Raw genomic sequence first — 25,996 nt, 5'->3', positions numbered from 1 at the left:
GGAGCTCCATCTCCTGGAGACAGGTGATTATGGGAGAACCCTTATTTTACTTACTTTTAAAGTACATTTTAGACACTGTGGAAAAAATCTAAAAGTGCTTTGAGTAACCCCAGCAGATGTACGGGTACAACCACAGACAGATTGAATTGATTCTAACTTTACTTATTTCTCAATAAAGTAATTATTATTGCTATAGCAGATGTCATGATTTGCTGTCATTGAATGTTTGGAGGGAGAGAAACTGCAGTTATCCCCAAGTAAAGGCTGAGAATATCAATAGAACCAAAAAGCCCTTCTTCTGGGGCTGAGAAAACAAGAGGTGACCATGAGTTTTGAGGCTTGGGCAGTCACCACTGGCAGAAATGACACAGGCACCAAGGGAGCTCAATCAGCACTGCTGGTAGATCTGGGAGATCGAGCATCAGCTCTTGACATTTCTCGACATTTCAATCACTGGAAATGTCCAAAGTCTGCTTTGCCAAAGGAAATCTTCTCTAGCCAAGAAAGCCTACAAAAATTCTTCCCTGTGAGGGTGGTGAGGCCCTGGCACAGGCTGCCCAGAGAAGCTGTGTATACCTCATCCCTGACAGTGCTCAAGGCCAGGCTGGAAGGGACTCTGAGCAACCTCATCTAGTGGAAGGTGTCCCTGCCCCTGACAGAGGGCTTGGAAAAATGATCTTTAGGGCTTGGAAAAATGATCCTTCCTACCCAAACTATTCTGTGTTCCTATAGCTCTATGCAATATCAGCTGAGATGCAGAAAAATCAGCATGCTCCTGATCTGAGCATATCAAGGTAAATGCACATCCTGCATATTAAAAAGTCCTGATATTAAAAAGCAAGTGTTGGCACAAGACATGCAAGTCCTACACAGCAACTGAGAAATGATGACTACTATAAACTATTGCTGCTACTACTTAATGATGATTCATTAATTGAAAAGGATTTGTGTTACTCTATTATTTGAATTTATTATTTGATTTGAACTAGTAAGTTTAACTTTTACAACACAAGGTGACCTCGATGGTTTAATAAAAGGCAGCACCAAGTAATCAGCAAGAGCATACGGGATGTTCAGCTTTCACATTCCTCGCGTGTTTTTCTTCTTCTGAATCTGCACTGTCAATGTTTGTCTCCCAGTTCAATTTGCCTCAAGGGTAATATAACAGTCTTCAGGCTCCCATGATGCACAGGGTTAAGTCAGGCCAATTCAATCAGTCTCCCACTGAGCTCAGACAAACAGCCCACCCCAGGCAGGGGGGACTCCACTGCTCTGAGAATGACTCCACACTATTAGGAGCAGTTAACACCCTCTTCTGTCAATAAAATTATATTTTCTAGTGTCTGCTGGAAGCATAGAAGGTGTTTTCTCTGGGAATTCAGCCTCCCCTGCTCAGTAGGAGAAAAATCTTCACCCACATATAGCAAATTTCTGCATTATTTTTGACTATTCAACAAAAAATTCCATTCACTCAAGGCTTGGTAAACAGATTCATTTAGTGCTCTGCAGAAGACCATTTGACAGATTAGCTCTTCCTTAGATGTGATCCCAGGAGACAACATCGGAGGTCTCCTCTGAATAAATGCTGATTTTCAGCACTGTAAATGCCCTTTTTGCTTGTACTTGCTTTCAGTGTGTGGTAGGCAGAAGATAATCCCATAGCTAGGATGTGGTGCATAATCTCACCATGTTTTTATGTGATTTTCCCATTCACCTCTGTGCTGTACAAAGTCCCACCTTACCTGCTCAAGCCTCATCATTCCCAGAAAATTTTCCCGAGTGTTCACTCAGCTGAAATCCCCTTGAAAATCTTTGGAATTCAGGTAGCACATACTTGAATACCAAGGTATATAAAAAAGGTTTAATTGTCCTTAATTTATTAACTCTGGTTTCCCTTTATCTCAAAATAGAGTGCAGGGGGAAAAAAAACTAACTTCCACCTATGCTGCTTCTTGAGCAATGTCATCAAATAAGAGTCTGCCATAAATCTCTAATTTACAAGCACAATGTAAAAGCACCAGTTAATCCCTTTAGAAATTTAAAAATAAGTTAAATATTGACTTTATACGTTCATGTTTTAAAACTTCAAGATCCTTTGGCTTTTTGTTTCAAAAGTGATTTTTGTGAAAAAATAAATGTTTTCAAATAAGAAATTCCAATTTGATTTGGCTGAACCACTGCTCTGTTTTATGTAAAATTACATAAATAATTGATTTAAATATCATATATGTAATTATATTTATATATTGATAGATTTATGTATAATAAATGTATACAATTTTTTTAAAATCTGGATACACACCAAAATTTAAGATTTCCCAAGAATCATTAAATATTATTTGAGTCTCAATCTCCTTTACAACAGCAATGGACAGCATAAATACCTCAAAACAGAGAGGGATAAGTGAGGAATCCAGGATTGCTTTTAAAGGTGGAGTAAAAAGAATGCATCCTCCTCCTAGAACTGTCAGATGGTATCAGCTTCTGGCTACATCTGCAAATGGGAAATGATAGTGCAGAATGACAATCCCTGGCTGCACTTGATCAAGATGGCATTTTCAGCAGTGACAGCTGAAAACACAGCAGGATTGATGGGAAAGGCAACCTTCCCAAAGGCATGTGCAGAGGCATTAGGCACCTGTTTGCTTTATTGACAGGGCGGGCTTTGTTTCACAAGAATAGCAGGCATGTTTCATCTTCATGTCAAAAGACACTGTGGCATTAAAGGGTAGAGAGTTACCTCAGGAACAAAACTACAGTCTTTAATCATCCCCATCTCCCTTGTCTTGGTCACTGGAGCTGGATTCAATAACTTCACCCCTGTGTTCTTCCTCCCCACTTCCACCAAGGTCGGGGACTCCAGCCCTCATTCTGAAGGTGGTAATTACACAGAATTGGCAACACCAACAGGTTCTCAGAGTTCCAGGTCAAGTAACACCAGAGAATAAGAAGGAGATATTAATTATAGAGAGTGGATAATTGCTTCCTTAGCAGCTAATCCTCCCATTTATCCACCCAAAAGGTCAGATACAGAAACCAAACACCCTTTCAAAGTACAGTGAATAATCTGTCCTTGTGGCCCTATGCCAGAACTCTTGGCTATGCGTTAATCTGGACTACTCAGGGGCAAAGAGTCTGTGTCAGCATTTAAAGAAAATGTAAACACTCATCTTTCTTCCTGGCCATCAGAAACAGGCACCTTAAAACAATCAGGAATAGGCATAAATGCAATTCATCACAGCCCGTTTCTGTTGTTTAGCCAAGACAAGCAATATCTCAGTGTCTCACTATGCAAAGACAAGGCAAAACACGAGGGCTGCCAGTCAGTCTCCACAAAAACTGGTGTGAGGCACAATTGTGTTTAAATAAAGATCTGCTGGCTGGGGCATTAATTTCCTATAATGAATCCCATTGATCAACCACCTTGAATGTACAACGTGTGCAGAAAGTCACAGCAAGGTCTTTCAGACAAAATATTCCTGGTCTTTTACCACTCTGAGGAACACACAGCACCCATCACACAAGCAGACTTGCTCCACTGTCTCCAGCTCTTACCTCTAAACCATTTTATTCCATGCACAGATCTCACATGGCAGGCAGAGGGACAGCAAGCCACATAGTGGGGAAAAAACCATGGGGCCAGGAAACAGCTGGAAATCTGCTCTCTACTGTGATGCCTTCCACAACTTCTAGACACATTTCTCTTATCCCAACTGCTGAACAAGACCACACTTCTGAATTAATATAAAATTAAACCCATCAAACTCACTTTTAACAACTTTGAACACACAGAAGAAGTTCTTATATTACAATGCTCAGCATTTTGAATCACAAAAGCCATAAAGTCAGATTTCCTTTTTGGTAAGATTAGATTCCCACAGCAAAGTTTTGTTCCATTCCTTATTCCAAAGCCAAACCATCCCGTGACTTTAAGACCCAGATTTAATACAATATTTGGCTCTCCAATCCTGCTTGGAATCCTCACTTCCCACCAAAACACAACCAAAAAGCCAGGAGTTTAAGCAAAAGCTAAAATGCTACTTAGTTAAGATCCAACTTAAGTCTCATTTCTTCAAAGTCTGTTTGGAGGAAAAGACTTCTGGAGCTGCATCCCTCACTCCTTGTTGTCCATTAAAGCAACAATAACAAAAATGAATGTGGTAGAAGCTAAAGTCCAGCCCCCCAGGTAAGAAGACATCATTGTAGAGCAGTATTTTCACACAAGAAACCACCTCAGACCAGAGGTGGCAGGGCAGAGCAAGGCAATTTTGCTTTATTTCCTGCAATACCTAGACAACTCAAATATGCCTCAATATATTTTTATAAAAATTGGAGAAACAAAGCAGTGGGGCTCACACTAAAGAGCTGAATGAATGCATCAGGCAGACAAAATGTCGTTCTCCATAACATTTTTTTAATGATGTAATATATTTTATTTCATTTGTTGTTGACAGGTCTCATTTTTTTCTTTCTCAATGGCACCTTTTGCTCCCCACACAGATCAGAATATCAATTTGTTACAGGAAAACAGAAACTTTTTGCTTTTGATATTTAATATCAGCAGTTCATTTGGCTCATTTGGACAATATTCCAATTTTTCCCAGTCTCTGCTCTGCTTACTAATCAGAAAGTGACTCTGAAGAGCTGGGGAAAGCCAGAGCCCCAGCAGCAGCTGAGATGCAGGCAGAGATACAGCCTGTACTTCCCTCTTTAGTTACACCACTGCTGCCTTGGAAAGAAAGAGCAGGAGGGAAAACTTCACAGCCTCAGATCTGGGCAGAATTTGATCTTGCCTTCAACACAGGAATCACCATAGAATCAAACCCTGTAAATAATAAATCCAGGTCAGTTTTCAGCTACAATCTTGTGGCAAAAAAAACTCCACTATCTGAAAAGTGCCAACTTTGTGTTTGAACTACATGTTTAAGGAGTTCCCCCTGGTTTTAGACTTTTTAAAACTCCTTTCCCTCACCCTACTTGTGAGTCAGTCTCTGCCTGCAACATTTCAGAGAAATGCCTTTGTTTTCTTTCCTGTGAGGAAAACGCCTGCCATACAGTGGGCACTACCACGCCTGGTTAAGTTGGCACTTTATGATGCTTTCCACTCCAACAGCTCCCTGCAAATCATCAGATGCAAAGCAAGCTACAGGAGCTGCCAATTAATTTACTGGGCCATTAATCAATGTATTCTATACCGGTAACTTTCAAACAGAAAGAAGCCATGCAGGACCAGAGCAGAGGTGCCAGACTGCCCATGCTTGGCTGAGCTGTACTTACTTCAGCTTCTTCTAAGGGTAGAAAGGAACAGGAGAGTTTGGAAAGCAGCTGGGAGGGCTCCAGTAGATGCACAGTGGTACATTAAAATCAGATGGTTGAAGCTATTTTCCTGCTTCCTCTCCTATGATGGAAACATTCAATTCACTCCAGAAACTGACAGTTCTTACTGTGGTTAGTTGAAGAGGTGCCCAGCCTTTGGCTAGGGCAAGTCAAACAGGCTGCTTATTCCAAACAGCTTTATTACAATGTGAGCACAAACCAGATGGAGGACAGGACATGAAAATCATATCTGAATCCCAATATCCACATTTCTGTCCTGTATATACAAGTGACAGAAGCATTTTGTATCAAATGACACTTGGACAAGTGCCTATCAGGTGACATGGGATCAAGAGTCCCTCTGTAAGACTGCCACAGGTCACAATAATAGTTCAGGTGGCCAGAAGCTATTCCCTGTCCACACATTTAGTGGGCTCAGGAAAGATGATGTCTGGGAGCAGAGAAGGTCAATTTTTCTGGCAGAGACCTCCACTGCAGGAAATTCAGGACACATCAAAATGTCTGCATCAAGGGAAATATAGGTTGGATATTAGGAGAAAGCTTTTTACAGAAAGGGTGATAAAGTTCTGGAATGGCCTGCCAGGGGAGGTGGTGGAGTCACCATCCCTGGATGTGTTTAAGAAAAGACTGGATGTGAACTCAGTGCCATGGTTTAGTTGAGGTGTCAGGGCTGGGTTGGACTCAATGATCTTTAAGGTCTCTTCTTTAATTCTTCTGTGAATTCTGTGAACTGTCTGCCCTCCTGACCACAGGTCCCCAGACACACAGCATACTTACATCTTACTTCCAGCCAAACCACTGGGGCTGGCAAAACTTTACTCCAGGTCACTGGGCTGGCAGAGAAGTGTGGGAATCATCCTCTGCCCGAGTGAGCATCACCCTGAGCCATGCTCAGGCTGCAGGGCACAGGGCTGGGCACAGAGGGGACATGCCAGGCACATGCTGGCAACAACCACCACCCCAAACACAACCCATCCCTTCTGCAGGGACCCACAGCTGAACAGCACTGACCACCAATGGAGTGCTCATGGGGACTAACTCCAGTTAATGTTTATGTGGGCTTTAACCCGACCACTTCCTTCCAGGCTTTTACAACCAGCCCAATCTGAATTTCCACTGTTCATTGACACAAGGGTTACCAGAGAGAGGAGCACTGAATGTCTCCAGGCCCATTTACTCTCCACCTCACAAGGTACAGGGGTGGGTCCTGTATAAACAGGTTTTTTGTTTGAGGGTGCCTGATGGAGCAGACCCTGACCTTTCCCCTTTAGGGGAACAGCAGGCTTCAATCAAACCTTGCTGAGGGTTGGGGCTATTTTCCCTTCTTGAGGGTCAGGGTGATGCTTGAACTTTCCTTGCCTCAGCTTCCCCACCCACCCCATCAATCTCCCCTCTGCCCTGTAAGACATCTGGGGCCACTCTGATTTACAACAGCCTCCCCATGGCTGCATCTTGATGGGGACTTTCCCTGACACTGTGAGTGCCTCTGCTCACTGGAGTGCCTGGCAGTCATGTCCCTTACAGCAGCAGAACCCACACCCTTTGCAGAAGGAGGAAATCTCTTGCCAGATTAACATTTTCCACATTAAATTCTACATGGCCTGCTCTTAGGAAGGCATTAGGTTGGAAATGGATAAGCTGCATGTATTGTGTCAAAGCGCTGCTGTGTGCATGGCATTGATAGGTTAAAAAAATGTGTTGATTTTTTACCAACGATGAAGTAAATAGGACTCAAGATGGGGGCTAAGAAACTACAGCCTTATTGCTCTTTGGGAATGGAAAGGATGCAGCTATGTTTAACCTGAGGCACTCTCACGTTGTACACTGATCATTATCACTGCAGCATTGCTGCCATCAGACCCACATGGCTGTCCATTTGCTGAAGATCCAGCCCCTAGAACGTTCATAATACCAAAAACACTAAACCAGTGTGAAAAATTCCTCCTTTTCCTTCTGCCAGGAAATACAGGTGCTGACTGGCTGTGTCCCAGTTACAAGTACATTTTTCAATAAGGCTTCTTATCATAAATATACTTTTCATTATTTCACGGCCAGATGAAGCCTGGTCATTGCTTTAGAGACTAAGAGCTCTTATCAGACTTCCAAGTTTGGGCACTCCTCAGTAGAGCTGTTATAATGGCCCAGAGCCCAGAACAAGCTTTTTTCCTGTGCTGAATGCTCACTAAAAGAAAATAGCACTGTGGTGTTGCCAGGTGAAGTGGCCAGAGTGTGCAATTGGATTTCCTCAGCTTTTGTTTTAGGCAATACAGCCAAGCTTGGCAAAGACTGCTTGTTGTTTTTTTCCTGGAAAAATATTGGTGAGGGTAGGTGACAGAGGTAAGGAATGAGAGTTTGTGTTGAGCGTGGAGCAAAGTGGAAAGGAGAAAGGCTCCATCCAACTTCTTCCCATTTACCTGTGGGTATCTCTTGGGCCACAGCCCTGCAGAGACTCAGGATGGAGAGTGCCTCAGCATGTGCTGATGCTTCAGTGTGTACCAAGAACACAAAAATGAGTAGAAATTAAAGCAGCCACTGGGTCCCTTGTGAAAGCAAAATCTGGTGACAGTATCTCAGGTTGGGGCAAGCAACCAAAGCAGATATGTTCCTGTCTCAGAGCTCACCCTTGAAAACTACAGGTTTTTTTCTTCTCTATTCTTTTATCTCTTGCTTACTTCCATAAGGACAAAAAGACTGATCTCAGAAAATGAAGAGCTGAGCCCAAAACATTGTGCTGAAAGCCTAAAATCTCATCCCCAAAACAAGTATTGGTATTTCTGAATCTAAAATCTTACATATTTGTGGATAAGGGGACACCATAAACACAACTTTCCCCACAGAGATATTTAAATTATCAACCTCTTCTATAAGAATAAGATGTCAGGATTATTTCTTCTTGCTCAGCCACTAATCATCTAAGCACATAGATACAATGCCAGTGCCTCGTTAACTTTTGCTGGAGGACTGTCTTTTACTGCCCAAAACTGGTCTAAAAGGCAAAAAAAAAAAAAAAAATACAGCAGGCCTGGGAGGATTCCACAAGTCCCCACTCAGCTGAGAAGTCAAAGGTTTTTTTGCTTAAAGAAATCACATGCCAACTCTTGCTACAGCTTTTGTTCTTCAAAGCTACTATTGGCTCTCCTTCCTCCCAAATTAGTGGAACCACTACGCCAGGCCATCTGGCACATCAAAATCCATCTTCACGTTTTGTTATCCAACCCACTGACCCCAGTTATCCTCCCACCGAATAATGGGATTAGCCCATCACCTCCTAATTGCAGCAGTTACACCTTATCTGCTTTACAATGCCCAGGAAAACAAATCCCCAGGTTGTTTCAGAGTGAATGAATGTCATTCTGTTCTTTAAACAAGCACAGCATTTCTAAGAATAGGGGATGGCACATACACCAAAGCATGAGTCCTTAGGATGGAAAGTGAAAAACAGAAAACCCAAATACACTTATCTCAACCCACTGAGGCCAGCGTGGCTCTTTGGGCTCGTGTAGCTCCATCAAAGCAGTACAGGGAGTTTTACCTGGTGTTCCTCAGGGTAAAGGAGCAACTGCAAGGCTAATCCAGCACAGACATTCCTTGTAAGGACACTGACAGAGGGTGGTATTCCTGCTTCACACCTCACACCCCTAATAGGAAGTTTCCTGAAAAAAAATGTCCTAAAAAGACAGTCAGAAGGAACCAGCAACCATGGACGGGATGCCAGTGATCTCTAGAAGTAGCTGCAATGAAAATCAGATGATGCTTCCCCTAGAAGTCCAAAGCAACAACTTTGGTGAGATTAAAGTCTCTGGAACAGTCAAGGAAAAGAGAATTCCACTGCCAATGGTACTATCTGTGCCTCAGTTTCTTCATCTGCAAAATAGTGCTATTGGTATTTATTGTCTACATTCATTCTTCATAAATGATCAATGACCTCTGACTTTGAGTTCCTCCTTATAGATTTATTGAATGTGCTTAAACACCTTAGCTGGAGATCTGCTGGAAATTCAGGACTAGAGGAAGAAGCAGAAAGAAAAATTACAACTTTCAAGTAAAGCTAGAACATTTAGTAAAATCACAAATAAAAAGCACCTGGCCTGTCTTGCCTTGGTGTTAAAACACCAAGCCCCTAAGGTGTTTAATTTGCAGCCTTGCCTTATATTATTGCAAAGTTTCCAGGGCAATCCTAAAAGCCTTATTAGACACCAATAATTATTTATCCATTAAGTACTAGTATGATCAGGCCATCAGACTGAGAATAAAACAGCCTTCCTCAGAGTGTTGAAAATACAGCAAGCTTTGCTTGTGTCTGGGCATTGGGAAGGCTGGGTCCTCCCATCACATAGCCAGGCAAGATTAAGATGGAGAATAGTCTGGGAGAATAAAGTTTCACCTCTGTCCACCAATTTTGTGCATGCTCACTCTCTGTTTAAACACACCATCAGACAGATATTTCCCACCACATTTCTGTGATAAGAGTTCCTTCTCCATGACTAATGTCCAAGCATACTTCTTGCCCTCATTGCACATCTCACAGGGGCTGGAGCACAGCTCCAGAAGTCCCTTATCAACTGAGCCAGACACCATCTACATATCTCCACAATGCAAATCAGGCTCATTGTGACCAGTGGAACCCTAAATGAAGTGATTTCCCCTTGATAACCACTCCTTCAGAGCAGAAAAGAGTGCTGACCTCACTCCTGCTCCAGCACCACCAGGCCAAGTGTTGAGGAAAAGGTCTGATCTCTCTCCCCATCCATCACTGTTGCTGTAGTGCTGATGACACACAGCTGGGATGGAGGCAGCTCTGATGTTCTTCAGAAAACTATACCAGGAAATGGGCCAGAAAGGCCCTGAAACAAGGGACCAGGCATCTGGCCAGCCTCCCTCCCCATGCAGCATTCTCTAGCTTGGGCTGCTTTGGCCAGCAGACACAGAAATGCAGCTCTGCAGTAATCCACCAACAAGGCTGAAGAGGAATTTATAAGGCAATTCCACATCCAGCAGGCATGGATACAGGGTAATACCTTCTCACCCAGAGTTCTAACAGCATCCTGCACCCCTCTCTAGCCCTGCAGAAGAAAAGTGGTTTTCAACCAACAGAAAAGTTTTGCAAAAAGGAACAAGTCTGAGTTTAAATAGAATTCTGAAATCTTAGAATCACAGAATAGTTTGGATTCGAAGGGATCTTCAAAGATCACCTAGTCAAACTCCTCCAAACATTTTTCATCAGATCAGGTTCCCTAAAACCCTCTCCATCATAATCTTGAACACAGATGGGGCACCCACAGCTTCTCTGGGCAACCTGCTGCAATGTCTCACTACACTGATCATAAAAAAAATTCTCTCTTATGCCTACTCTAAATTCTTTCTTATGCTAGTCAGTTTAAAGCCATTACCTCTTGTCCTGTCACTGCAGGCCTTGGCAAAAAGTCTCTCTCTAAGTCCCCTTCAAGTTCTGAAAGGCTATGGCAAGGTCTTTCCTGGGGATCAAGGTGGGTCAGGCTGATTTGGTCCTTAATAAGACAAAAATAAAGTTTGGACCAAGATAATTCTGATACTGCACTGGAGAGCAGAAGAGGGTGGACCACAGCTGCCGTGTTGAAAAAAAGTTGTAGAAGAGTTTAATTCTCTACCACCTCCACCAGAAATGCCTGGGGACAATAGAAAAGGTAACACAGCCCATCATCAGGCCAAGCTGAAAAAGAAAATGCTCCCACCAGCCACATTTGCCTGGTATAGGCAGGCAGCCACCATCGGTCTTAGAGGCTTTCTCAGCCCTTAAACAATTTAGAAGTCACCATAATTCAGGTAACTGTGGAACACAGACTCCAAGAAAACCAGCAAGGACTCAAGCTATGGTGAAAGATGTATGGAGACAATCAGGAATCATGTAATGGAAAGGAACAGGCATGAAAACAGAGGTAGAGTCTCACAGATCTCAAGCTCTCACAGTGAACTTCAGGGCTGTGTCGGCAGGGACAGGAGTTTTGTGACAGTCTCTTTAATCACAGGCTCCTCTCACACTTGAATCAGGCTTGGGGCTGCAGCCTCAGACTTCAGGACACCCAAGGATTGTGGCTCCAAGTGACTTGATGATATTTCATTTCATTGCATGTGATTTCTTTCCCACATGCCTCATTCCCCTCTGTGCACATAAAGGATGGAAACTTTGGCAAAAAGACTGAGAGAAATTCAGGGTGGGCATTAGTTACTATTTTTGACAGCACTAAAACAATATATGAAAAGGGGGGTTTGGGTTTTTTTGTTTTGTTTTGGGGTTTTTTTTGGTGGAGTTTTTTGCTGTGATTTGTTTTCCCTGAGTTGCAGCTTAGAGGGGGAAAACTGAAGACAATGTCCCATCTGATGCCTCCTTGATGGAGTGACAGAGGCTGGCTCTGCCAGAGCACTGCAGAAGTCATGCTTTTGGGAGAGTATTGTTTTTATTTCAGGAGGAAAAAAAAAAAAAAAAAAAAGAGGAAATGAGCAATCCCAGAAGGAAAGGGTCTGAATGCTTCCTCAGGCTGCACCATGAAGAAAAGAGATTGCTATTGTCAAAGGGTGTTTCATTGTTCTGATCTTTCTGAGAAACCTTAAAATATATCCAGAAATGTAACAAGAACAGAAAACATATCTGTTTCTTTGGCTGCCCATTTGCAGTCTTGCTGGTGAGACACAGACTACAGCTTAGCAGTGCTAGTTACCCTGGTTAACCCTTGTTCTTGATAATCACATTTAATAAGAATTAAAAAGAAAAACAAAAAACCCACTTTGTACCCATCAGGAGTGGGCATATAGAGAAGCCAACTTTCCCTCATGTTAATAGCCCCACTGATTTTTAGTGAATTACACACCATGTCAGGATTCCTCACCACTTCAGCATCAGCCCCCTGGCTAATCAATAGCAACTAGCTCTACAATAACAGATCAGGCTTATTTTTCCATTGGTGCCACTTTCAAATATCACACTCACAGTCTGCCCTCCCTGCCAGATTGCTTCAAGCACAAATTTCCATCCAGGAGTCAAGCTCCTGGTAATACCTCCAAGATCAGAAAAGTAGGGTGTACGAGAGATGCAAGGGCACGAGAATTTCCTTAAGGATCAGAAAATGGCTTTTAACCCAGGAAGCAGTGGGATTTACCCCTCTTAGCATCCTTAGCAAGGTTCCATCTCATGGAAGCACCTAGAATCAGCCAGGGCTGCACCTCTAATCTCCCAGAGCTAAGGACCCTAAGAGGAAAAATTGCTGATAATACAGATAGATCAGATAAATGATATAGAGAGATAGAGAGATGATAGAGAGATAGATAGAGATATAGAGAGATAGATAGAGAGATAGATAGATAGATAGATAGATAGATAGACAGATAGATAGTGTAAGTGAATCCAAACACAGCACCCCCACAGCTCCACAGCTCAGCACTGCTCCTGGCCACAACATCTGCCCAGGAGGCTGCTGTAGGTACAGCCATGCTGCTCTCTTGCTGGCACTGGTATCCACAGAGCCAGCTCAGGACTCTCAGTCCCACCTGCTTGATAAAGCAGCTTGGACATGTCTGCAAACAACCCTTCAGGAGGCAAAACTGGCATGAAGAAGGACAGACAGAACAAACACAGGTCAGACGTGAAAAGGTTTGCCTTTCTTTGTCCACAAGAAAGTTTCCTCTGTTCAGATGTTGGGGAGGTTGGTGTGAATAGATTCAGATTTTCTGATGGGTAGATGACAGCAGTGCTGAGAGGCAGAAAAGGATCATCTTCCTCACAAGTCAAAGCAGTGACAATTGACCTTTAATCTTCAATACCCTGTAACAGGCAACTTAATCAGTCTTGTACTCCAATGACTTAAATCAAGATAAACACTTTAAAAACACCTTATCATTCCTATTGTGATACCACACTGACCAATCAGCTTGTTTTTCACCCTCAGCAGGCTTTGCTTGAGCAGAAATAATCACCCCCAGCTCCACCACACAGATGTAGGAGCGCTGGGAAAATGCAGAGAAGGCTGAGTGAACAAAAGGCACTTCAGGCCTGCCGGGGTCAGAATGTGTGTCTGTATGGGAGGTTGGACTCATCACTAATCCAGCTCTGTTTCTAATGAGATTGGTTCCCATTACAGCAAAAGGAGATCCATGGCTTAATTTGCCAAGGGGACCATTGTCATGCAGCTTAGGGAAGCAAAATAATCATATCAGTTTGAACTTGAACCTTGCCCTCCAATTATATGGACAATGTTTATGAAAAGAGAGATAAAGAGATTTTCATTTATCCAGCAAGAAAAATGGATTGTCTGACACCAAGCATTCAGTTTCCTGCAGCTGGTGATAGACCTTTACAGTCCAGCCACTCAACTGTACCATTGCCAAATGCACTAACCAGTATCTGAGCACATTAACACTGGACCAAACCCAGGGCAAATGTCACCAAACATTTATAGTCCAACTTATTGGTACAGCAGTCTCTGCTCCTGTAGTAAAGCCAAAGTGAAAGCCTGGGGCCATCAGCTAAAGACAAGAAAATCCAAATCAGAAAAATGTTTCATCCCTTCTTGCTGAACATCTCTCTGCATCCCTCTCCAACCCATCAGCTCCCCTTGGCTGCTGTAGAGGCCATCCTCTTCTGGGAGTTCTGCATCCCCCACATTGCAGCTAAAACAAAGAACATTACGGCAAATAACAGCCAAGCTTCATCTATTCTTTCTTCTATACAATTCATTCCATCCAAGTTGTTTAGCTGAACAAAAACCCAGCGCTCTCCTTTATTGTGAGGCCAACAATGAAGGAACATGTGAGCACAGCGTGGGTCACAGATGTGCGCGCTCCTGCTTCCACTGCGAGCCACTTCCTCGCCCCACTCACTTTTACAAGGCTTTAACCTCTTTCAGCTGGAATTCAGATGAGCACATAAACCAGGAAGCAAAGAGTGTTAACACAACAGAAGAGGCCCCTGCACAAAGGATACATGAAGAGAGGCACATGCTTTGGAAACAGTCAGATCAACAACCTCGGTTTCCAAGGGGTAACCCACACAATAAAAATCCAGAGAGAAATAAACTGAACAAATCCCAGGGGATCTATTTTTAGCAATATCACTTGCACTGCAGGATCCTTATTTGTGCCTTTGAATAGACACACAAACTTTTTTTTTTCTTCTTTTATGGAGGGACAGAAGCAAGCAAAAAAAAAAAAAAACATTTGGAGGGGGAAATGTCTTCAAAATTAATTTTAAAAGATATTTTAGAATGTGTTTCAAGGACTGACCCCAAAGTTGTAACTCAATTTTAAGAACTCTCATCTCATCCTAAATAAAGCAACCCTCAAAGCATAACTGCTCTAGGGATAAAAAAAAAAAAAAAAAAAAAAAAAAAAAAGGAAACCACAACCAAAACTATGCAAAACAAGACCCTTCTCACAACTGCACTTTATGGCTCAGATCATATCTGCCCGCCGATGCTTTCCTATGATATCAGCCTCTAGCTCGTATTACACATAAAATACAGGTGTAATGTTGCCCTGTCCTTAGTGTACTGTGTCTGGCTGTGATGGAGTTAATTTTTTTGTAGCAGCTTGTATAGTGCTGTGCTTTGGATCCACAACCAAAACAGTACTGATAATGTATTAATGTTTAGCTATTGCTAAAGAGTTTTAGCACTGCATCAGCACCTTGTCTGTCCTTCAGTCTGCCCTCCCAGCAAATAGATTGTAGGGTGCACAAGATTTTGGGAGGGATACAGTCAGGCAGGTGACCCCCGCCAAAGAGATATCCCATGCCATGTAGTGTCACGTTCAGCAATAAAACAGAATGGAGTGGAGTAAATCAGCTTGGGAACTGACTGAGCATCAGTGTGACTGTGGGAGGCAGTGGGTGATTGCCTTTGTATAACTTATTTTGCTTTCTTTTTTATTTCTTCCACTTCTCTTTCACTATTTTTATGTCATTCCATGAGTTTTCTTGCTTTTACTTTTCCCTCCCTCTTCCCCTGTCCTACTTGGAGGTAGGAAGTGGAGGCAAACAAGCAGCTGGGTAGTGCTTGGCTGCCTGCAGGTGTTAACCCACAACACTCAGTTATGTGCACTTGACTTTGCAACTGAAATGTCCATTTTAACCCGTACAGTCCATTGGCACATAGATAATACAATATTGGGGAAGGAACTGTGTACTGAGTACCACACATTTCTTCCTGCTTATCACAGCTTAAGAGAATAGATAAGGGGCTGCTCCTGGAGAAAAAGGTGGATACTAAACAATCTCTGAAATACTGGGCAGTTTGAGCTCCTGATGCCAATGTCTCTGCCTTGGATCCTTATCTGTGCAGTGCAGGTAACATTCCAGACTCCTTCCAGAAGGGTAAGTATGTCCCTCACAACAAGCAGAATAGGGTTTAAATAACATAATAAGATTTAAATACCATTAAACATACAGGAAATAAGGTCCCAGGGCCATAAAGAATGGAAGAATAAATAATTTTAAGGCCACTGTTCTGTGCCCTGGACAACACAGGAGTCTCAAGGAATTAGAGAAAAAGAATGTTCTCATTAAAGAGTAACATAAACACCCAAAGGGCTGGACTCAAGCAGTTAAAACTACCTTAATTTTAACATTTCTTCACTTCCAAATGTTTGATTTGAATAATAATACTGTTATTTGAATGTTTCACACAAAAGCTAAACTTTTTCCAAACCAAACTGCAGAATTTTGTCCCAGAGCATCCTATGGGCACCCAGGGCCACAGCAGCACTGCATGTACAGGCCCCACACAGACCACAGAGGGAAGAGATTTCCCAAAGCCTGAGGCCCAAAACAATAATCCATAACCCAGCCACAGGAGCTCAAGTTACCACCTATCACTTTAATTGCACTACGTGTCTGCACTCTTGGCCCAACACAACTTTTAGGAAAAACATGTGAGCCAAAAACCAACATGTGAGCCCAAAAATCTTTATGCATACAGCAAACATGGGAAATTAATGTCAGAAATTGCACCTGCTGTAGAGCACCCTTAATATCAACACCAGCCCACAATATGATACAGAAATCACAAAGGAAACATTAGTAGAAAATCCCCACACTTCTGCGTTTGTTTTCATATTTACTAATGGGAGTAAAAGCCCACTTTAAACCCTTGAGGCTGGTACAACATGTGTTGATAATATCATAGCAGCAAAACCCCAGGCATCTGATAGCAGATGAAAATAAAATAACACAAGCACACAAGGGGCCTCAGAGTAGGTGGTCTGAATGGCCCCTTCTTGACAAGCATCACCATCAGGTACCCATTTTGTCAAGGATTTTGTGTGTCTCACCTGAAGTCAGCTCCTTCTCACACCCTGAGGATTCTGATTATTTTATGGGCTGCTGGGGAGTGAAAAAATCCATCTTCTGGCAAATAGTGTACTGATATCAGGTCACAAGTTGGTGCACAATAGTACACAGTAAAGTTTTTTGATTGTAAATGGCTGATCAATCTCTTCTGGGCCTCTAGATCTTCTTCTCTAAATATAACATTAAAGAAAGGAACTATATTTTTAAAATCTTTCTTCCTCCTTGTTAAGGACATGGGATACTTTGCCAACAGCTGGATGTGAGCTCCCCTGCCTGCCACAACTAAAATTCTTGGACAACATCTCCTGCAAATTCTTCAGCAGCACCTACATCCATCTGTTCATTCAAACAGACTTCTAGCACCTGAGCTCTCGGAGGGTTTGGCCAAACTGCAGCTCACACACACACTGCTCCATCTTCATGCGAGGATCCAGATGGATCCAAGAGGGATTACTGAACAGCAAGCCTCAGCATCCAAAGGAGTCCCATCAACACTGACACCACAGCATCTACCAACACAGTTCAAGAGCACAGGGCATATCTGAAAAGACTCAGCCAAGATTTATTTTCCTGTACAACCCAGAACTACCAACTCCTCATTGTCTCTCTGATGTGAGAAGACACACACAGGGCTCCAGGCAGCCAGGCACTGCACACACTGAAAGAGGAGACATTCACAGTTTTAATTACTACAAATGAGTTCATACCCTCAGTTAGTGAGCTGAGCCAGGCACAGTTGAATTAGCCCAAACCCAGGCTGAGAGAGTCACAACTCACCATCCATCCTCAGGCAAAAGGAGCAGCTAAGTAAATAAATAATAATAATAACAGATAACCCAAGCATGTTAAACATGTTCCCAATTATTACTCCTACACTAGTTTTAATCTGCAAGAAAATGAGTTGGGATTAACTTCTATGCTTCTGTTCATTCTGCACAGCTCTTGGCAAGTCAGCAAATCTGCCTCATAGCTGAGCAGATTTTGGCCTGTGGCTGTCTTTTGGAAAGAGCACAAAAATCCCAGACAGCAGCAATGCTGGATCAACGAGGCTCAGCACTGGCAAGGTCACAAGGAGCCTCGTAGTATTGTACCAAACCAACCTGACCAAAAATCCTCTCAACCACTTTGAGGGGCACATGGGGTCTGTTCCTGCAGGCAGTCACACACCTTTCAAGGGACACAATCTGTGAAGCTCTTGGGTATCTGTATAAAGAAATTACAAGAGCACAAAAAGCCAAAACAAAATGGATAGTTGCTTTAAAAGGTCTGTTGTCCCCGTGTCGTCCCCGTGTCCCGTCCTCCCCCCCAGAGATTGGGACTGCTATTTTGGAACAGAAAACAGAAAGTTCAATCTGTACCTGCACAAACATGCCAAGCATAAGCAGCCAGTCTGAAATAAGACATATAAACAGCCCTGGTGTTGACCAACTAAATTACTGCACACCCATCTAAACACAGCACAGGCCAATCTTCAGCTCTGAGCACCAAGCACTTTGGGAGATCAGGCTGTGTTTAAATTAGCATCAACAAAAGGATCAGCACAAGTGCCAAGTGTAAACACACAGTTTTTCTCCTCCTGCAGAGACTAAGTTTATTCTCCCCACCCCCCAGATTAAATTGTGAGTTTAGCTTCTAAATATCTCAGTTGAAAAAAGATATGTCAAAATTCTCACCTTTTTTATTTTTAATTGACCAAACTATTTGTGACATATAAAATCTGCTTTCACAGTGCCTTAAATCAGGGGAAATTTTTACCTGAGGATAGAAACAGTTGTTTTCTTTAATTCTGCAGCATTTTTATCCCTGATAACACACAGACATAGGAAGAATGCTGCAAGGACAATTTCTTCAAATTGTCTGTGCATCTAAAGGGATACTGGGATACTTTGAAGCTATTAAAATTATCACAGCAGATTTTTTTTTCTTTTTTTGTTAACACTACTAATTAAATAAAGTGTTCCTGGTACTAACAAAAGTCTTCATCATTTTCTGGACCCCTGCAATTAGTAGATAGAATATAAATATTGCCAGTCATCACACAGATGTTGGGATCCCTGGGGTCCCTTGGCTCCTGCTGACAGCTGTGATGGCTAAACCAGTGGATTTCCATGTGACAGGAGCCAGATGCACACATATGGCTCTTGAGCTTGAAGTCACTGCCTACATGAGGTTTCACACAGACCCCTCATGAGACATCCTGGCACCCACAGCAGCCCCATCCATCCCTCCCAGACTGTGTCTCCTTTCCCTGGTTCCACAAACACCAACCACCAGCTGTGTTTTTGCAGCAGCAGCAGCAGTGCCCCTGGTGACTGCCCAGGACCACAAACACAAGGAATTGGAAGCACGTGTCTGTCATCCTGCAGCTCAATTTGGTCGCCTCAGCTGTCACTAAAAGTAAATGCTGAATATTTTTACAGTCAGCAGGCACAGAGTCCTCCCTCACAGCATTTTCATCACAACTGTTGGGAAACCCACAGTATTTTCTGGAGCATGCCTCCATACAGAGGTGGACAGAAACCTCTGTCTTTGCTTTAAATGCTATTTGGTCTTGGCAACATGGTTTTGTTGATACCATAAAGCTGCATCCCCGCTGATAAACCAGAACAACTCTCTCAGGCACCAAAGCAGCCCCAGCCTCTGTGCTGATTCTTTTCCTGCTCTCCCAAGAGCAGCAGATCTGGCACTTGACACCCACCCAAACTCCTACGGATTTCCTCCTCCAACACCTCCCAGCTCTCTGAGGTCTTTAGATTCTTTTCTACTGGCAAACAGACATATGTGACACAAACCCCAGTTGCAGCTTCCCCCTGTGAGAACCCCTCAGCCATGGCTCCAGACACATCCATCCCCTTCATCTCCCATGCTGCCACATCTCCAGAACATTATCAGAAGAGGCCAAGTGGTTTTAAACCACCTTTGATGAGGTTTTGGATTTTGTCAGCTCTGCAAAGGAGAATTTCTCTACCCCATCACAGGCAGTTTGCACTCAGTAAGCCAAACTGCAGCCCAGGCAGCTGGGAGGGATGGAGGAACACATACAGCCTCCAGCTGAGGAGGAAAAGATCACCCGGGGCAGGGACCTCTCTAAGCAGCAACCTGAGGTCCATCCTCCCTCATAACCCAGAGCCCTTCCCCAAGACAAGGTATGGAGGTGGCCTGGATGTGGTTCAGTTTTTAACCAAAGTCTAAAGCATGTCTGTTTGCCCCTGAGGTCAAAAACTCAACCCCCATTACTGAGTTACAATTTCTTTTCCAGTGTGGTGGTGTATCTGCCTTTCTCTTGAAAATGCCCTCTTTTACAGCCTGAAAACTTCAACACATGGAAATCCTGGATCCCCCTTGACACCATGGGCCCATTCAGGGCTATTAGGCATTCAGAAGCTGTTAGCATGTAGATTTTGATGATAATTTGGTGAATGGAGTTGTCAAACAAATTGCCTTTATTATGGACTGATTAAATGCAATCAGGGAGAAGTGCCTTTCCCCTCCCCAACTCCTGCCCTCATCACTCAAACAAACACACTGAGCCAATTAGCAGGGAGGTGGCAAAAGCAGCTTTCACTTGAAACCTGATATTCTTGGGGAAAAGTTAAAAAAAAACAACCAATCACCACCACCAATAATAATAACAACAACAACAACAAAAATCTTTATGCCTTCAAATCCAAGATGGGCCTCCAGGGAGAGGTTTCAAAAGCTACCCAGAGCTCACCTGCAGGGTGTGGATGGGAGTTACCAGTGTTCATCTGGCTCGGTGCCAGATCAGCTCCCTTAAGCTAAGTGCTGCTCACATCCAGCTTGTGCCAAAATCTAATGCAAAGAACATAAACATTAAAGCAGGCCCAAGGGGAGCAGCACTACCAGGGCTGGTTTTTCTTTCAGCTGGGTTTTCCTGTGTCAGAAGAGGCATGAGCTCCCAGCCAAGCTGTTTCCATGCCTAGAAACCTAAGTTTTTGGCTTAGGTCCTTGCAGTGGGTTCTCTGATGTCTGTAAATGCTTGAGTTCACAACCCTTTCTGCAGTAGTGGAGGGACCTGTCTCCATTAACGTGAAACTCATGGCAATCCCGCAGATCTGATGCCACCACCCTTCTGCCCAACGTGCCTGAAATCAGCTAATGAATGGAAAATCCTTGAGGAGAATCAGAGCACGGCATGATAACAACACAAGTTTAATTCCTTGCAGGTATGCAGCTGGAAGTTAAATAGTCACCTTGGCAGCAGTGGGCAGAGCAAAATTAAACATGTGTTTGCATGACTTAGCTTCAGAGACAAGAACACCGTGGCTGAGAAGAGAGAGCAAGAGGATATGAGCAATAGCTGAGAAGAGAGAGCAAGAGGATATGAGCAATAGCTGTTGACTAAGCTTTCAATGCCTGCATTTAAAGTTAGCACCAAAGCCTACTTTTGGCCCCATTTTCATTAACCTTGTCCCTCTGAGGAGCAAGGCCTGTGCACTGCACATGGACCACTACCTCCCAGAGCCCATGCAGAGGAGCTATGGCATAGCTTCCCCTGGCAGGGGCAAGGGCATTGCTCTGTCTTGGACTCTCACTAAAATTATAAAGGACCTAAAACAAAGGTCAAGTTTTATCAAACAGCAAGGATTTTGGAAAATTCATTGCTGCTACAGAGATTATGACCAGAAGTTTATGGTTAATGTACACAGATTTAAAAGATCAGATTCTTACGCCACACCTCATCACAGTCCTCAAGTATCACCTTTAACATTAGGGGTAAATGACACATCAAGACAGCAGGTTCTAAGCCTTCAAACAGTCCTGAGCACAAGAACAGATCACAGAATGAGATGAAACCAAGAGTCCATTCTACAAGCAGCCACAGAGGAAAAAGTCCAGGTCTTCTTAAAAAGTGGCTGCAAAGTGCCTGATAAGTCCACTTTCTCCCTCAGGATCTGCTTCCTACCCCCACACCCTGCTACAAACATCAATGTTTAAAGAACTATTAAAGAAAACAACTTCAAAACTCTTCACATAGTTCAAATACTTCACTTAAAAGGAATTTGAATTCTTACATCTCAGATTGCACCAGTCCCCAGCAGGACACGCACTGCTCATGTTCACGTTGTGGCATTTGAGCTGTTCAAACAGGAGGGATGGAGTGTGCTGTGTGCTCAGGGGTTAGAAATCCCCACCAGCCCTGCTTGTGCTCTCTTGTGAGAGCCGAGACTAAATTAACCACATCTCTGGACACCTTCTCAGGGTGTGCCGTGCCTTGCCATGACCGACATAAAAATCAAATCCTCCTGCAGCTGAGAGACACATCCCTTGAAGACCCAGCCAGTGGAGAGTACTGGGAGCAGTGGGATGTGGTTGGGTTTGAAGTCCTTGGTAAATCTTTTATCCAGCCCTACTGCAGAGCTGCAGATCAGTGCTGCTGATTTATGATCTGCTTAGAGCTCAAGACTGGTTGTCCCTGAGCTTCCTTTCCAGGGCTGGATCCACACACTCTGCCCCCACCGCACAGCCATGACCTATTACAAACAGCAGCACCACCTTGGTAATGCTGAGATGAACCAAGCTGAGAAGGCAGAGAGGTTTTGCTGCTATACAAGGTCTAAGGACTGAGTTTTAAACCCCCATTCTTCCCCAAAGAGCATCAGCTGCTGTCTCTGGACAGTACTGCTATTCATTTGCAAGCTGGAAAAGCATTTACATCCCAAAGAGCTCTGTCATCTCCCTGCAGCACCAACTGCTGCAGAAACCTCTGTGGGATCACAGCAAGCCTTACATTCCTCAGCAGTAATACCCAATACAAATCCACTCATCTCCCTGGGGTGCAGACAATTTATGTTTTGGATGCACCATCTCTGGGTGGGATGCCATACAATAAAGCTATAAGTTGTCCCCAAAAATTTTCACCAGCTCAATTCCAGTCATGCCAGAGAAGAATTCTGAACGTGCTGAAGTATAGAAAAGTGTATAACAGGTCAGAAACAATTACAGTAAAATAATATTAGAAGGATGTCCCCCTTCCATTCCTTAAGCCAGCTGACAATTCACTTATAGGGATAACAGTGACAAACAAGATGCTCCATCAGGTGGGCAGAGTTACCTGGGCTGCTGCTCCTTCATGGCACACGGTGCAAACCCTCATGCATTGGAGGGAGGTGAATGGGGTCAGTGCAAATGTGCTGGGAAAGCATGAGGTGTGATCTGGGAAATGCTGTACCTTTTCCTACCCCCGATCATCTTGTGGGTACTCAGCTCTTGAGCTTACAAAACTATATTTGAGCTGCTACACACTGGGTACAGCCCTTTCCTGCAGCAAATCATGTTTCCTGTCCTGCAAGGTACAGTCAGTCCAACAAGACTGGGGACATTTGCCAAGCCTGCTATCACGAAACATAGGTTGGACCTGGCAGAAGGTTTCAACAGTTATGGAAACTCATGGGAGGTTGTGCTGCCGGGATTACAGACCCTGCTTCAGAGTACAGTCTTGCCACACACATACACAGAGATACAAGTCATCCCCTTCTCCCAAAGCATGACAGTTCAGTCGGATGCTACAGAAAGCATTTTGTTATCAGCAACTTTCTTATCCATTTTTTAAAAGAACAGCATCTGGTCCCCCTGCCAGCACCACTGAAGTCTATCGAATTTCCTTGCACTGTTCCAGCTATGTTGTACAAACACAATGTAAATCACCTTTGCCCTGGGACACCGGTACACATTTTAACGCTTGGCAATTTGGCCTGGCTGGGAAAACTTTATCTATATTTCAGAAAGACAACTCCTTTCCCTGTTGGAGCTTTTGCTCCCATCATGCCTAGTCCATGCACCCCTTCTGCATCAAATTGCTCGCTTCTGCTTAGGAGCACAGAGAAAGTTCAGTGCCAAGAAAAGGATAAAAGCACACCAGAAACAGGGAAATGCCTCAGTCCTTTCCATTCAGAGGCAGATCTGCCTTGAATGGGAGCCCCAGGACTGATGTGGCCCCAAAAGAGACTGAATCACAAGCAAGCCAGCCCCCTTCAATTCACATTAAGACTTCCAGCACCATACATATTCTTTCCCTCACCCTCCATCACAAGCTCCTCCTTTCTAACACAAATTTCTCACAGCACACAGATACATGCGCTCCCAGGCAGTGAGCAGCAGTGCTGGGATGTGTTGAAACCCAAGTCCAGTGAGGTTCAACCCTTGCAAAGGACTCTTTTTCATCAGCAAACTATAATTGGCAGCTCTTATCCACTACAAGAGTTTTGCAAAACACCCCTACTGAATATGTCAGGCTAGTTCTTCACACTAAGACCCAAAATTAGAATCAATATCCTAAAAGAAAAGTGGCCCTCACTGGGCACTCCCAAGCAAACTGATCAGCCCTGCTGAAGTTGCAAAATAAAATCTGTTATGTTTTCTCAGATCCACATGCACATCGAGAAAGAAGAGAAACAGAAACATAATTTTAAAGCAATTAATGCAGCTATAAATTTATAAAACTTACCTGGCACTCCAGACTTCGAAAGTGCTGGCTATTTACCTGCTGTGTACAACTCAAAACAGGTGCTATCAACATTTTTAGATTCAGAAAATATTAATAAATGAGACACTTTTTCTTTCAGTTTAAGAAAACACAGGCTCAGAATATAATTTGTTCTGTGCGTGCACCTCCTTTATCTCAGCTCAGGAGGCTTTTGTAACAATCAGGAGCTGTATGTTAAGAGAGGGAATCTGGCCCTCTACAAAATAATTTAGACTTGCTATGTTAGCTTTAAATTTACATCCTAAATCGTCCCAGTCCCCTAATCCACCTCTTTTCACTCCTATGAGAAGCACAGCACAAAACCCGCTAAAAACTTACACAGGTTAATACCATTCCTACTACAAACATGCACAAGTTAACACTATTGTTTTTCTTGTTTCCAAAGTTAGTCAGACTAACTCTTTTGTAGTAGTTTTGCTAATTATTGCGAAAGGATTTTAAGAAACTCAAAATCCTCTTACAGAAGACACTTTTCATCTTTGGCTTCTTTTTAAAAGATTAAAATTACTTCCCACATTCCCAGATCTGCTCACATCCCCTTTCCCTGAGCTGCCCCTGAGCACTGGAATAAGAGCCCCCATGCACGAGCAGCACTCGGAAGGATCGGCGCTTCTCCCTACCTGAGAAGTCTGCAGACGTATTGGCAAAGTTGCTGAAAGTTGTCAAGCACATGAGTCCTAGGAGGAAGGTGGACGTGGGAAACACATCTGGGCAGCACATCCTTAGGTGTCCTCAAGGCTTGTTTTCTTCCAGAGGAAGGGAAAGCGGTTCCTGCCCCTGCCCAGCACTCCTCATTGCCCGGAGAACAGCGTTAGTCCCATTGCTTGGAAGGCTCGCAGCCAGCGGCGGGGAAGGAAAAGCACTCGGCACACACACACACGCACACACACATCCCTGGGAGTGAATGAATCCCGGCTGACGAATGAGACAGACCTACCTGAGCCTTGGCGGAGTTCCCAGGGTCCTAAAAGCCACCTCTTTGCCCAAATTTGCTGCAGACTGTTGTGCAGCTGTCCAGCTGTGGCACTGCGAGCTGCTGGGGGGCAGTCGGGGAAAGGGGTGCCCCGAGGGGCTGGGCTGGAGGAGCCCAGCTATTGTTGGATTAGGTATGCAGGGCTCTTGTCTCTCTGGCACAGACAGACAGAAGGATGAGCAGAGTTTTTAAAGCAGGGAGCCCAAAGCAAAGCACCTGAATTCACAGGGATTGCTGGTCTGACCAGAATTTGTATTTGTAGATGCTGCTGAAATCAGTGTGAGCAGCAGTGTCCTGCCAGACTGGTGACAGGAAAATTCTGTGTCCCCTGTTGAGAGTGATCCTACAGTGGAGGAGACTTTGCACAGGCCAAGGGATCAAACCCTCCTGGATGTCATTGCAGGACTGGGACTGGTATCAGCCACATATGCAAAACTCTTTCTTTTGACAGCAGAAAGCCATGCCAGGCTCTCCTAACCCACTGGACTCCTCTATCCTCCATCAAACTCAACAGATCCAGACTTGTGGTTTTCATAGGATTGTGGAATGGTTTGGGTGGAAGGGAGTTTATAGATCACCTAACTCCAGCCTCCCTACCACGGGCAGGGACACCTGCCACTAGACCAGGTTGCTCCAAGCCCCATCCAACCTGGCCTTGAGACCCATGAGTCCTGGCTCCTCCCATTGCAATTATTTTAACTTCCTAGCATGGCCCTAGATGCTCACTGACCACTGCTCACCCTGCAGGGTTAAAGGAAGGGTCCAGCTCACCTGGAAGCACATCCAGTATTTGATCCTGCCTGATTTTCATCCATATCCTGGCAGCATCAAGCCAGTCATGTTAATTTGAATGAGCTGACAACTG

General features: G+C 43.8%; 1 protein-coding gene across 2 annotated transcripts in view; it reads right to left on the bottom strand.

Annotated features, from left to right (window-relative positions):
* EVA1A (eva-1 homolog A, regulator of programmed cell death) overlaps nucleotides 1-24,933 on the bottom strand; it is a 203,374-nt gene extending 178,441 nt beyond the window's left edge. For both annotated transcript variants that reach the window (XM_041480873.1, XM_041480874.1), the window contains exon 1: nucleotides 24,779-24,933. In XM_041480873.1, the coding sequence (XP_041336807.1) occupies nucleotides 24,779-24,878 (100 nt within the window). In that variant the 5' untranslated portion in view covers nucleotides 24,879-24,933. The remainder of the gene's footprint in view (nucleotides 1-24,778) is intronic.
* Between the last annotated feature and the right edge of the window lie 1,063 nt (nucleotides 24,934-25,996).

Source organism: Pyrgilauda ruficollis, unplaced genomic scaffold, assembly GCF_017590135.1.
Source record: "Pyrgilauda ruficollis isolate IOZ18807 unplaced genomic scaffold, ASM1759013v1 scaffold54, whole genome shotgun sequence".
Taxonomy (NCBI): domain Eukaryota; kingdom Metazoa; phylum Chordata; class Aves; order Passeriformes; family Passeridae; genus Pyrgilauda; species Pyrgilauda ruficollis.
The sequence above is the reverse complement of the archived record's forward strand: the minus strand, read 5'-3'. Positions and strand labels throughout refer to the sequence as shown.